General features: G+C 42.2%; 1 protein-coding gene across 1 annotated transcript; it reads left to right on the forward strand.

The window, feature by feature from the left end:
• The first annotated feature begins 244 nt into the window (after positions 1-244).
• On the forward strand, positions 245-7,662 carry SUMO2 (small ubiquitin like modifier 2). The gene is made up of 4 exons (XM_082294364.1): positions 245-424; positions 1,777-1,908; positions 4,952-5,023; positions 6,547-7,662. The coding sequence occupies exons 1-4, from the start codon at positions 404-406 to the stop codon at positions 6,607-6,609; spliced, it is 288 nt and encodes a 95-aa protein (XP_082150490.1). The 5' UTR covers positions 245-403; the 3' UTR covers positions 6,610-7,662.
• The last annotated feature ends 5,185 nt before the right edge of the window (positions 7,663-12,847 follow it).

The raw sequence follows: 12,847 nt of genomic DNA on the forward strand, positions 1-12,847 counted from the left end.
GCGCGCACGCAGCGCGCGGGCAGCGTGGCCGCGGGCGCGCGCGCGCCCCTCCCCTCCCGCCGCCGCCGCGTTATGTAACGGCCGCGGGGCGGGCGCGCGCTCCCTCCGCCCCCCCTTTCCCCCTCCCTCCCGCCTCACCTCCCCCGCCAGGCCCTGGCTCCGCCCCCTCCCCGCGCGCCGGGGCCCAATGGGCGGCGGGAACGCGCCCGGGGGGGAGGGGAAAGCGCGGCGGGTGCGCGCACGCACGGGGCAAGGCGCGGCCCCGCGGCTGTGCGTGCGCGCTCCCGGCCCCCCCGCCTTCCCCTCTCTCTGTGTCCCTCTCTCTCCCTCTCTCCGCCGCGCTCGGCCGGCTCTGCCCCCCCTTTGTGCGCGCTCCGAGCCGCCCCCGCATCGCCGACTCGCCATGGCCGACGAGAAGCCCAAGGTGAGGCCGGCGCGCTCCGCAGTTCCCGCCGCCGCGCTCGGCCCCTCAGGCGGCGGCCCCGGCCCGCAGCCCCCGCGCCGCCTTTGCGCGCCATTTTCCTGCGCGGGTGGGGGGGGCCGAGGCCGCGGCTCCCGGGGCGGGCGGGGGATCCCCGGGGAGAGGGGGGGCGAGCCCGGGCCGCCTTCCCGCCCTCCGCGGGGAGAGAGGCAGGTCTGGAGGCGGTTGTTGCTGCCTTCCTCCTCCTCCTCCTCCGCGGCCGCAGCATCCCCGCCGGCCGCCTCGGCAGCCGCTGCCCTCACGGTCCCCTCACGGCTCCGGCCCCTTTGTGCCGCCTCTGGCCCCACTCGGGGCCGGGGGAGCCGCGGGGGCTCCGCTCCGCACGGCAGGAATTAACAGCGGCCGCCGCCGGGGGGTTGGATTTTTTTTTTTTTTTGGGGGTAGCTTTTTTTTTTTTTTTTTTTTTTTTTTTCCTTCTTCTCCCTCCCCCTCCTTCCTTTTTTTTCCTCCCCCACACGATTTTTAAACCGAGTTCGAAGTGGCGGAGGGCGCGGGGCCGCGCGCGGGCTGACACATGGCGGGACCCGGCTCCCAGAAAAAAGGGAAAACAAAGCTGGGATGGGGGTGCCGGGCACCCCCGGAGCGGGACAGCCCCGATCCCCGTCCCTCTGCCCTGAGGCCGGCCAGAACACGAGGGACCGAGCTGGAAGTTGATCCTCCGCAGTTTTCCGCTCCGAGAGGGTCGGGCTGCTTGATGTGGGTTTTTTTTTAAACGTTTTCTGAAGAAGACGACTTGGGCCGCTTCAGGTTTTATCACCATTTCAAATGTAGCCCTTTAAAGTATCTGTAAAGTTTTTTTAATAAGTATGTCAAACGGTAGGAGAAAGTTTGAGATGCAATGAGAAAGAGCCTTGGTGCTGGTTGGGATCACAGTTATTATAATACAAATCAGATATAACAGATCATAGTTATAGGTAACTTAATTCCTTTCAGAGGGAGCACTGGTGTTGCACATTGTTTTGCTTTTGATAGAAATAACTTTTTTTTTTTTTTTTTTAACATCTGTTTTGAACGCCTGGCCTGGTAATTCTTCATTGCTAAATTTCCAGTCTGCAGGATGACAGCTAATATCAGATTTTTTTTTTTTTTGTATGTCGCTTTTTTCTTTAAATTTTCAGCTGAAAAGTACTGACCTTTATTCCCTAATTCAAGGTTTCCAGTCAGTAAATAGCTATAATATCTTTATTTCCTCCTTATTAATAACCTGTTGCACTTTGGTAAAATGTTAACTTCTTGTTTCATACCTTTTTTTACAAAGTGTTGGTTATTTTTTTTTTCTTTTATTTCCTCCACAGGAAGGAGTGAAGACTGAAAACAATGACCACATTAATCTGAAGGTGGCAGGGCAAGATGGGTCTGTGGTGCAGTTTAAGATTAAGAGGCACACACCACTTAGTAAACTAATGAAAGCCTATTGTGAACGACAGGTATGATCTCAGGAAAACGGTGTCTGGGGGAGAACTGCTCTCCACAGGGATAGAGGAAGACAGTTAAAGTCTTAAAACTTAAGTAAATATGCAAAATGATAGACGTTGAACAGAAACTAATTGTGCTGTGGGAATTGTATTGTCCTTGGGGTTTGTTACAGGGAGGACTGAGAAGGTTGTGACAGGAAACGGGTGAAATAAAGATCTGTTGTCATGTGTGAAATCTGCATTTATAGGTGGAGCCTTTTGGGAGGTAACTGCAGCTCTACTGCTCAGAAATATTAGTGTGGAAAGGGTGGGTTTGGGATGAACTTAGAGGACAGAGAGTTGAGTGATAATCAGGGATTTTTACAGCTCTGAGTAACTCCCTGGACTGGTCATTGACTTCTGATTTATTAGCTTAATTGTAGTGAGATGAGAAGTTGCCTTGAGAAGGAGCTTGTACATTTAATGATGAGCTTTGTTTTTTTCTCTTGTGGCCTGGTTGACAAATGAATCTTCTGAGAGACAAATCCCCTGTATTTGCTGATGTGGTGGCAGCTGCAGCCAGTCTGTGAGGCAGCAAGCAGCTATTGCAAGTTTTAAAAACACCTGTTTGAGTAGAGCTATGGAACTCTTCCTTCTGAAACATCTGATCAGGGAAATTTTGTCTTTGTTATCCATGATTTTTTTAAATTACTGTCTGCCTTTAAAAAGTTCTAGCTCTACAGAAGTGTTTAGAATTTGTGAATTTTTAATTTTTTTAACACAAATATTCAGTTTTACTATTACTACAATAAAGTCAGTATAACATATTGGAGCAACTATTTCATTACCAGGAAAAAAACCCCTGTAAATCACACAGAGAGTAGTAAAACCTCTTCAGTTTACTCTGTGCCACAACAGAATAGAAGTAAAGACAGGAAAAATCAGCTCTTACTGAACATATGAATATGTTCTTGTATGAGTGTTCTGAGGAGAAATTTGTGAGTGTTGGAAGCTGTGAGTTTGTTTTTCCTGCCTCAGTCATACAAACTTGTTACGTTTTGCAAATCACTATGTTGCTTTTTCCAGTCGTAGAGTGCAGTTATATCTGACATTCAGGGAGTTTGAGGATTAGTTATTTGTCTATAAAGTCCTGGGAAATAAGATTTTAAAAGTATCATTCATTTCTAGTTACTCTGAAACAAACAAAAATAACATACTAAGTTGTCTTAGATTGCCAAAATGTTTACTCTGCTTAAAGGAAAACAAAATCAAAGCCAGCAAAAAACCCCCAGATTGGAGGGGAAAAATCAGTCAATCTTGAGAATGGGAGACTTTTTTTCTGATCTCAGTTGTAAGCAGTAAGTATCCAAAGAATATTTTTATGTAGGTGGATTTGTCTTTAAATTTTATTTCTTAGGTGCTTACTTCTGAAATTTTGCTTAAAAACATTTGTATTGCATGTCTCTAAAAGTTAGATTTTATTCATGTATTTATTTACCTAACTAGGTACACCCCAGCTTAAATCCTTAAACTGTGGACTTTAGATTTAATTTTGGAGAGGTGGTAGAGAACTTAGCAGCTATAAAGGATGATAATCATCTGTTGTGTGTAGTAGATTTAAAATGGAAGTAGCTAAACTTGAGTGATCTGTTGAGAAGATCAAGAGTATTTTGTGATTATTTTAAGTGGTGAAAAAATCATCCATGGACCCTACTTCATGTGTTGTGGACACTAAGCTCACCAAAGTACAGTTTTTCAGTATGTTTTCAGCTAACATTTATTTAGTTCATAAAGTTGTCATGAACCTGGAAAAAACCAACACACTGGGAATAGGAAATACGTGTTTTAAGAAACACAATGTCACAGAAAAGGGCTCGAACCAAATGTTGCTGTGCAGAAATGTGTTGCTGCCATGAGACTGAGCCACACAGTTTCCTTAGATCAGATGATGTTCTGAGTGAACACTGCAGTGTCTTGGTCATGCTGGAGAAGACATTTTGCTGTGAACTGTAAAGTTAATTAAAAAAAAAAAAGTTTACTCACATTTATTAAAATATTTTTCCTGACAAATCTACTCCTCAGAAATAATTACTACATTGTTTTCTGTTGTGTGTGACATCCGCTCTTGCCAGGCTGAATGAAGGCTTCTCTTCTAACTCAGAGATGCCAAAGCACGACACTGCAATCCATTGGATTGGCTTCAAAACCAGACTGGGCTTCTTGGCTATTTAGATACTCTGGAGAGAATGGATAGAACTGGAAAGGAAGTTTATATCCCCACATGTCACTGACATGCCCTTGCAGAATGTGGGGTGCTATAAAATACCTTGGAAAACTCACTGGTGATTTTGGAGCTGATGTTATCAGTCGAAGAGGTTGTTTGTTACTCCCAAGTTACATTTTTCAGTCTGTTGGCTCAGGTGAGAATGAGAGATGTTCTTCTAGGGATGGAAGAGGCCAGCAAAATGAGTGTTGTGTGGTAGAAATGCTTATCTAGAATACTGCTGGGTAATTTGTGGAAGTAGAAAATTCCTTCATTTTTTCCATCTGTGCACGGAAAAACTTTGATACATTGATTTCTTGATAATAGGAATTGGAGGTCAAAAAGTTCCCATTGCTTGCTCTTTGCTGCTGAAGACTAATTTTGTTGTTGCATTTCTGGAAGAAATATTTCAGAATACCTTTTTCTTTGGAGAAGATCAAAAAGAAGTATTGAGTATCACTGTTCATGTTACCTAGAGCGTTGCACCTAGTTTTTAAGTGAATTACTCAAAAGCACAATAAACCTGCTGGCCTTTGGGGTGTAGCAGAAATGGCTTTATTTTAACTCAGTCAGTGGGGGCACTGTTGCTTCTCATGAGTTGTTGGACACAATGCAATGTTTAATACAAAACAGATTGCAGGGATTTGGAGTGAAATGCCTAAAAGTCAGGGCATGAGGGGGGAACAGAATCTCGGTCCTGCATAATGGTGGCTTTTAATGATGGTGCTGCAATTCAGTGATAAGTTCAAGAGTAAACTACTGAGTACTTTGACACCAGATTTATTTCCCTTTGTGTTGCTTCTCTTTGTCCAGGGGTTGTCAATGAGGCAAATCAGATTCCGGTTCGATGGGCAGCCAATTAATGAAACAGACACACCTGCACAGGTAAACAGCACAAGCAAGGCTAAAGAACTACTTGAAATTCACTGCAGGAGTTGATGCTTCTGTTTCCTATCAAATACTTATGTGAATGTGTATATTACTGATAGAACTGGATTTTTTTAATCATTATTTTGGTGTAACTAGTTTAGGATTATTAGAAATGGAATACAGGACTTTATTTAGGGTTTTGAATAATAAATCTGTATCACTGTAGTAATAAAACAAAAAAATTAAGTACAGTGTACAGATGGTGAGTCCTGTAAAACTTTCACTTTATTAGGTCATGGCTCTGAGATAAGGATGGTAAGTTAAGAATTGAGTTTTTCTTGAAGCAATGGCTTTATTTTTTATATAAAAGCTTGCCAGGATGTTATCAGAGATCCTGTTTGCAAGCTTGCATTTGTAATACAAAAGTACTTTTCTGTTTGTAATTTGAAGCTGTTTTCAGCAGCATAAAATTAATGAATATGGTGAAGTTTGGGTTGTCTGTAAGTAGTTGAATGAAGGCCATTCCAAGAACAGAATGGTTCCCTGTGGCTGTGGAGCATTTTTCTGTCCTGCTCCATGGAGCTGTGTTTAATCAGCTTGACCAAGTGATAGTTCTATCTGCTCTTCAGAACCACTTGTTAGGAAATAATGGACTTTAGTTTTTAGTTCTGAATTTTCTAAGCTGTTGCTTCAAAGATTGTGTGTCTTATGGCCCCAATCTGTGTAACTTTTTAACTTGGAAAACTGATAATTGAGGCAACAGGATGATTTTTCTCTCCAGCCATGTTTTGCTGAAGCTCAGATCAGTCTGTTTATATCTGTGGTCAATGGCATAGACCAGTTTGATTTCCTGAGCAGCAGCTGAGTCTGTTTAGAAATATAACTTGCATTAGTTACAGCAGTTCCTTCAGTTTTGGTACAGATTTTGTCAGTAGGTGCCATTAACATCCCAGGAATATCAACTGTAAAAATCAGGGTGAAAAAAGAGAATTATATTAATGAAGTATTCTGCTCCTCACTGGCAGTTTGTTACATGGCTACATGCAAAGTGTTTTTAATTTTTTTGTGCTTGATGATTCTTGGTTTTACTGCCTGGTTGGGCAGAGGCCTTAATTCCAGTCTGCTTCCCCAGGGCTGTAGCCATTTGAGCAGCAGCAGCCAAGTGGAATTGTGGCAATGTTCTAAGGTAAACGGAGGGAGTAAATAGGAGAACAAAGGTGCAATAGCAAAGCAGGCAACAGAAATGAAATATTATAAATCTATTTCTTAGGAGTCACACAGTGTACCCTGAAGTTAGTACTAGAATTTGTTCTAGGTCAACAGTTATCAATTGGCATTTTTTTTCTGTGATGTTTCTTTGCTTTTGAGTTAGTGAGTTTTGTTAAATGTACAAAGGGATGGTGGTGGAGGGGAGTGGGGCTGCTCTGGTTAAGTTGCATAGCAAATAAACATAAAAAGTCAGGAACTGTAAGAACAACCCAGGCTGCTGTAGAGATGTGAGAAGAGTTGAAAGCCCTTTTTTCTTTTTTCTACTGTAGTTGGAAATGGAGGATGAAGATACAATTGATGTGTTCCAGCAGCAAACAGGAGGAGTTTACTAAAACAAACACACAAAAAAGATCCTGCTACTTTCCTCTCCAGAACTGTGCTACCACAGGCGACACTTCACAATTAGAAAAATGAGACTTGGTTCAGCCACATCCTGACTACTGCAGTATAGTTTTCTCTCTTCTCTCTGATTTTTTTTTTCCTATTCCTTTTATTGTACATAAAGTAACTGGTGATGTGCACAGACATAATGCATATTTTTTTTTAACTAAATGGCCAATGGTATGTTTTGATCAACATTTAATGGAGATGGGGTGGGAAAACAAACTGGTTCTGTGAAAATGCCCCTCTCTCCGTTAGTGGCATGCTCCTTCTACTTTTACAGAATCACAGAATAAGCCGAGTTATCTTTATATTCCAGTAAGTTATTTTGCTCTCACTGTTCAAAACAAAAACCTTGCATACCTTGTTTGATTGGATAATTTCAATGTTTTTCTTTTATCATTGTAAAACCAAGGGCAATTTTATAACTTTTTTGTACGTAGCTGTTACATGTAGAGCAATCTCTGTCTAAGTAGGGGTAAATTACTCTTTAAAAAAAAAAAGGCAAAAAAAAAACCTAGATAGTTTTCCCTTCAAGTAAAACGTCTTGTTGTTTAAATAAACTTCTTGTTTAAAATAACCAGCTTTCTTTCTTTTTCTGCGGAGTAATAGTACTCAGCACCTGTATTTCTTTCTCTGCAGCACTTTATGCCTCTCAAATCTCAGCTTTCTCTGTGGTAAGTAAGCATAATCCCCCTTGTCTAGGCAGAAGACTGTTGGAAAATGAAAGGCTTCCTTGAGACCTGTCAGTCAGCAGTTGAACTGGAAATAGAAGTCAATTTTCTCTTACTTTGATTTCTTTTTTTTTTCTTTTCTTTTTTTTTTTTTTTTTTTTTGTGAATGCTCTGCTAAGCCAAAACTGTTTGATTAGGCAAACTGCAAAATACTGAACTACTTAGTAATGCCTTTGGGTTGAGTTCTTTTTGTCAGTCTTTAATACAAGCATCAATATTGTTGTTGCAGTAAGACTCTGTATTTGAATGCTTATTGATGTAAACATTAAGTTAAAGAGAGCAAATAATTTCATTAACCATTCAGTTTACCATGGTATCAAATGGGAGATGCTTGGAAATGTAAAGCAAAAATAAAAAATTGAGTTCTGTTTTTGGGTGTATTTAGCTATGGTGGTGGAGGTTCCAAGCTCTGCTTTACCCCACTCTGCTGTTCTGCTTGGAAGAGGGGAAGAGGCTGGAAGTACTGAAGGGAGATATAGTGATGGTGGTGTTTTTCACAAGTCTTTTCCACAGTTCTCAAGTTCTTGGGGAACTTCTTGGGGGAAATTTAGAAGTTGCAGTGAAATCCATGGACGTTCATGGAAGATTATACACCTGTCAAACCTACAGCCCATGTTATTCTCTGATGTCCTAGGAATGTTCTGATATTTTGTAGTGTTTGCAGTAAGTTAATGCTCTTTCAGGTATTAATTTGTTAGAAGAGGCCACACTTTGGTGGTATTTTTTGTAACAGTTAATTCAAGGAATGATTATTACATGTGGGACCTGCTTGAGCTGAAAGTTCTGTGGCAGAATGATGGGTGTGTGCATTTAGCTGATGAGTTGTGATCTGTTTGTCTTCTGTCAGGAGTAACACATTTGATGCTACATTAGTTACATCTAATGGAGATACAGGGAAAATTAACATCTGTTTTTGCAGTTGCTTTTGACTCTGTAGCTGAAGAATGTAATCTACTGTGCCTCTGTTTTGATTCAAGGAAATGCTACTGCTAAGCAGATTACTTCTCATTCTGGGATGTATCTTGTAGACTTCTGTGGTGTTTTGCAGGATTGAAATTCCCTCTTGTGAACAAATGTATGCATAGCCAAACTCTAAAAGGCCTAGAAAAAACTACTTTGAAGAAAAAAAGAGGGCGGTGGGGGAATATATTTCAACATATCTCCTAGGTTACACATGGAATACATTGCTCTTTGGCTTTAGGATCTCTGGCTTTTAAGATGGCTAAACTTCTGATATCAGTGTATAAAATTCTTTCAACTTGATGTCATGCCAAGACTTTTTCCAGGAGAAAGCTATCTTTATCTTGTTTGGCCCAAAAAGGTGTTTGGACTTGCTTTAGTTTCTGAAGAAAGGGTGAGGTCTCCTTAAATACAATTTTTTTTTCAGCTCAACTTAAGATTGTGAAGCTCAAAGCTCCCTGTTGTATCTTGCCTTTTACTTTTTATTTCCTGAGGCAACAGAAGTCAAGTGACAGGTACTGAAGAGCTTTTAAAAAGCAATGTCTTCATTTCCTGAATTAGTCAAGTGTTACTTCATCTGTCATGAACTTATGTGCAGCATTCACCTACATTCCTCCATTTTTCACATCTTTTGCTGTTACCTGGGCTTGCGCATGTTCCTGAAATGATTCTTCTAACAATGCTGAATGGTGTTTGTTATGTTAGGTGGTGACTGCAGCCAAAAACTGATAAAATGGTCTTTTCTGAGACAGTTTCTTGTTTTTTTAATCTAATCATGAAAACATCTCAAAGAACTTCAGGGACGTAGTTCCTCAAGAGCCTCAAAAGTTGAATTTCTGTTAGTGTAGCAAACTGAAGTGGGCTGATTTCTGATTCTGGTTCTGATGCATAACACATTTGTGTAACTAATGCAGAAATACTGTCCTTAAAAAAAAAAAAATTAACACTCTTCCTCCATGGTCATGCAAATACTCTCTTTATGTCAGAATTTGTTTTTGTCTGTACTCCTCTGGTGCTACAGATTCACCTGTGGATTCCTGATTGCTGGACCCCTCAGTGGTTTTACTGTCACTACCTCTTAGCTAAGGAAGCTGCTGCTGGGGGTGAGGATTTGGAAGTGGTATGGAGTACAGGGATATGGACAATTTGGATCAACTTATTTGGAGTTCCCTTTGCTGCTTGGCTTGGTTTGTGGCAGTTCCCAGGTTTACAGTGGTAGCCACATGGACTTCTGGGAGTCCACATGTCAGAGGACAACTGGGCAAAGAGATCTTGTCAGGCTAGTTGGGAGGTAAGTTCTTCATGCTTTGTTAAGCAGCTGGGATCTTTCAAGAGCCTGGGAAAATGATATTATTATCCACAATTTTCAAATAATGTGTTCTAAAGTGATTGCCATGCAATTTAGTTAATATTTCTCCCATGGTTTTTAAATGAAAAAAGATGGAGTAAGTCATAATTGGATCCAGTCCCTGGTGAGTTCTGGGAGATGGCTGGACCCTGCCTTCAGCCTGTGCTGGGGTTTTAGTCCCTCAAATTAGTTATGGACATGACCAGTTACTTAAAAATAGGTAACCAAAATTGTGTTAGGTACCTTAAGTAAGGCCTTTTTATTCGTGTGCAGGGGAGATAATGACAGATTGAAATCACAGCTGCTTTGGGTGGCTGACACCTGAAAACCAGTGCCTTGGTTTATCTGCACAGTGGGGATCACACCCACCCCAGGGGGCTCTTGTGGGGGTCAGTGTTAACTGGCCTGAGGTGCTGGTTGAACAGGGGTTCAGGAGTGCAAGGCTGCTCTGACATGGAATCTTCCAAGCTGCCAGGACTGTAAGGAAATACTCCAAGTGGTAACATGAGAGAGATTCTTGTACTGGTGTATGGAGGTGTTTTTAACAAAAGAAAAATCCCTGAAGTAACACAAAGATAATTGTTGCTTCAAGATAACTGCAATATCAGAACAGAGACACCATCTCTGCAAGGGTTAAGGTCAAAGGGAGATGGTTTTCCAGCAGGAATTTTCCTTTCTAGTACCTTCACTTCATTACTTCCGAGTCAGTGTAACTAAGTGCTGTCATTTGCCTGGTGGATGCTGGTTCTATTGTGTCTCTTACTGCAACATTAATGAAAAGGCATAATGTGACCCGCTCAAAGAGAGGAGACTTCCTAGGCTTCAGCCAGCTGGAAATAACTGAATTTCTAAGGAATAGCGATTTGTTTTCAAAGCTAAAAATGACAAGATGCCTCCTTGGTCGTCATGTGAACAATAAATCTGAGTATTTTTCTTAGAATTCTAGGTAGTGGCCTCTTCTCATTACATGTGTGTCAGCTGCTGTGATGGACTCTTACAGAGTACTAATCTAAAACATTTAAATAACTTGGATTATTATTAATTATATTACCATCATAATTAATGCATTTAACTCACTGGTTTATTGAGGTTTGTTCATTCTGCCTGCAATGAGTTTCCAAACAATGTGTTCTGGTAGGGAATAATCAATCCTGTAGTTTGTCTTGCTTTTTAGTACTTAGGGGCAGAAGGAATTGGTGGTACAGCACTTTTCCTGGGTGATTGGGATGTAGGAGTGTGAGGATAAGTGGAAGATGGAATTTTGATCCCTGTTCTCAGTTTTTGATTGACTTCCAAGATGCTTAATTACGGGGGTTTCCTGGTTTCTCCCCTAGCAGCATGGGATGGTGATCTTACTGTAACATGGAGGTGCCAGGAGCCCCACCCGGTGTTCATAGAATGGTTGAAGTCCCTTTAAGGGAAGAGTTTTCCCTAATCCCAGAAGGATTTCAGTTTACATGGGAGGGGTGAGGTGGGGTGGTGGTGCTGTGAAAGGACTGGCTGGGTGTCAGCAGAGATCCCAGGAGGGAAGGTCAGCAGGTGCTGGAGAAGGACAAGGGATGTGTGTGAGTCAGTGAGGAGCTGCAGTGGGAATGGGCACTGTGGGAAGAGCTGTAGGTTTAAACAATCCCACTATGAGGATGACTTTGGAGCACTGGGGAAAGGCTAAGGTTGTGGAAGCCCAACTAGCAAATAGAGTTTCTCCTTTGGAAAGGGATATTCTTCAGGGAAACATGGATGCAAGGGATACGCTTTGTGGTGAATTTTGTGCTGGTTTTGGTGGCTTAGATCTCCCCCTTCCAGCACCCAGTCCATGGATCCCATCAAAGCACATCCGATGCCCTGCAAAGGCTCTTGAAGGATCAAGACTTGAATCCCACTTCAGTAAGAAAACTTCCCACTTGAATAAGAAAACCTCACTGTTTAAGAAAACTGAAACAAAACAAAAATGGGACACTTGACTTCCCCTTCCAGTAATCCCTGCTTTTTCCCACTAAGGAGGAACACTTTGACCACAACCAGGCTTGGTGGTGTTGGATGCCCAGACAGGAACAGCAGTGTGAGTTGGCCACTCTGCTTTTCGTGTTGTTCAGAGCTACACCTGCAGCTCTGAGAGGAGTCCTGGCACTGTGGTGCAATCCCCTTCCCCAAATAGTGACAGACTGTTGGGAACGTTTCCTGAAGATGTAGAGAGGTACCAGAGCAACTTTTACAACTCTTGCAAACAACAGCATCAGCTCTGTAGGACAAACCATTGGATCTGTAGGATACCACGTTCCACTGAACCTCCTCTGTGCATCACTCCAGATGCAAAAATCTGACAGCGGCAAATCCAGCTGTGGCAAGGATTGTTTATTAGCTGGCACTTTATCTTCAGCTGTGAGTGAAACGGGTCAAGAGAAGACTGAGTCAAACCCTCTTTTTTTTGTGCCATGTGCTTGGAATAAAGAAGGAATGCACTCTGTGACAGCCGTAAGTAGCAGAGACTGGAATGAAGAAACCCTTGGTCACAGAAGGATGACCAAGCTGAGGCTTTTCTCAAACCAATGGTATCTCTCCTTGCCTAACCCTTGCATTTCCTGGAGTCTTGTTCAGACTTCCAGATGCTTTGTGCATTCCTTGCTGGTGGAATTTCAACAACAGGTGGAATTGTTTGGTGTCTGAGTCTTCCAGACAGCTGCTGAGAATTGTTCTAGTCAAATGTCATCTTCCTGAGATGGATTGTAAGCCCAGTTTCTGTAGCCGTCTTCATAAACCCCTTCATCTTACAATGGATGAATAGTCAGAAAAGCAGCTTTTATTTAAGGGCCACCCTGCAGCCAGGCCTGTGAGAGATCAGTGGGGCCCCTTGGAAACACAGTTTAGAATTCTAAAGCTCCATGTTAAAACTGGCTTTGTCACAGGGAATGGGTTTTTCGTCATCTTGACTTTAAAAAATGGCTCTGTGTGTGTCTCAGGGGTACAAATTAAAGAGTCAAATCCTGTGGGTTTGAATAAGAAGCATCTAGATTACAAAATACTTCTGCAAGTTCTTGAGAGAGCAGATGGTTACCTGTGTACAGGTAGGCATCATTTGACTTCTTAATGCCCAAGCCTAAGGGATAATAGAATTAAAACAACTGTGTCATGTTACTTAAAAATTCCCTT

The sequence above is a fragment of the Coloeus monedula genome (genome assembly GCF_965178545.1).
Source record: "Coloeus monedula genome assembly, chromosome: 19".
Classification (NCBI taxonomy): domain Eukaryota; kingdom Metazoa; phylum Chordata; class Aves; order Passeriformes; family Corvidae; genus Coloeus; species Coloeus monedula.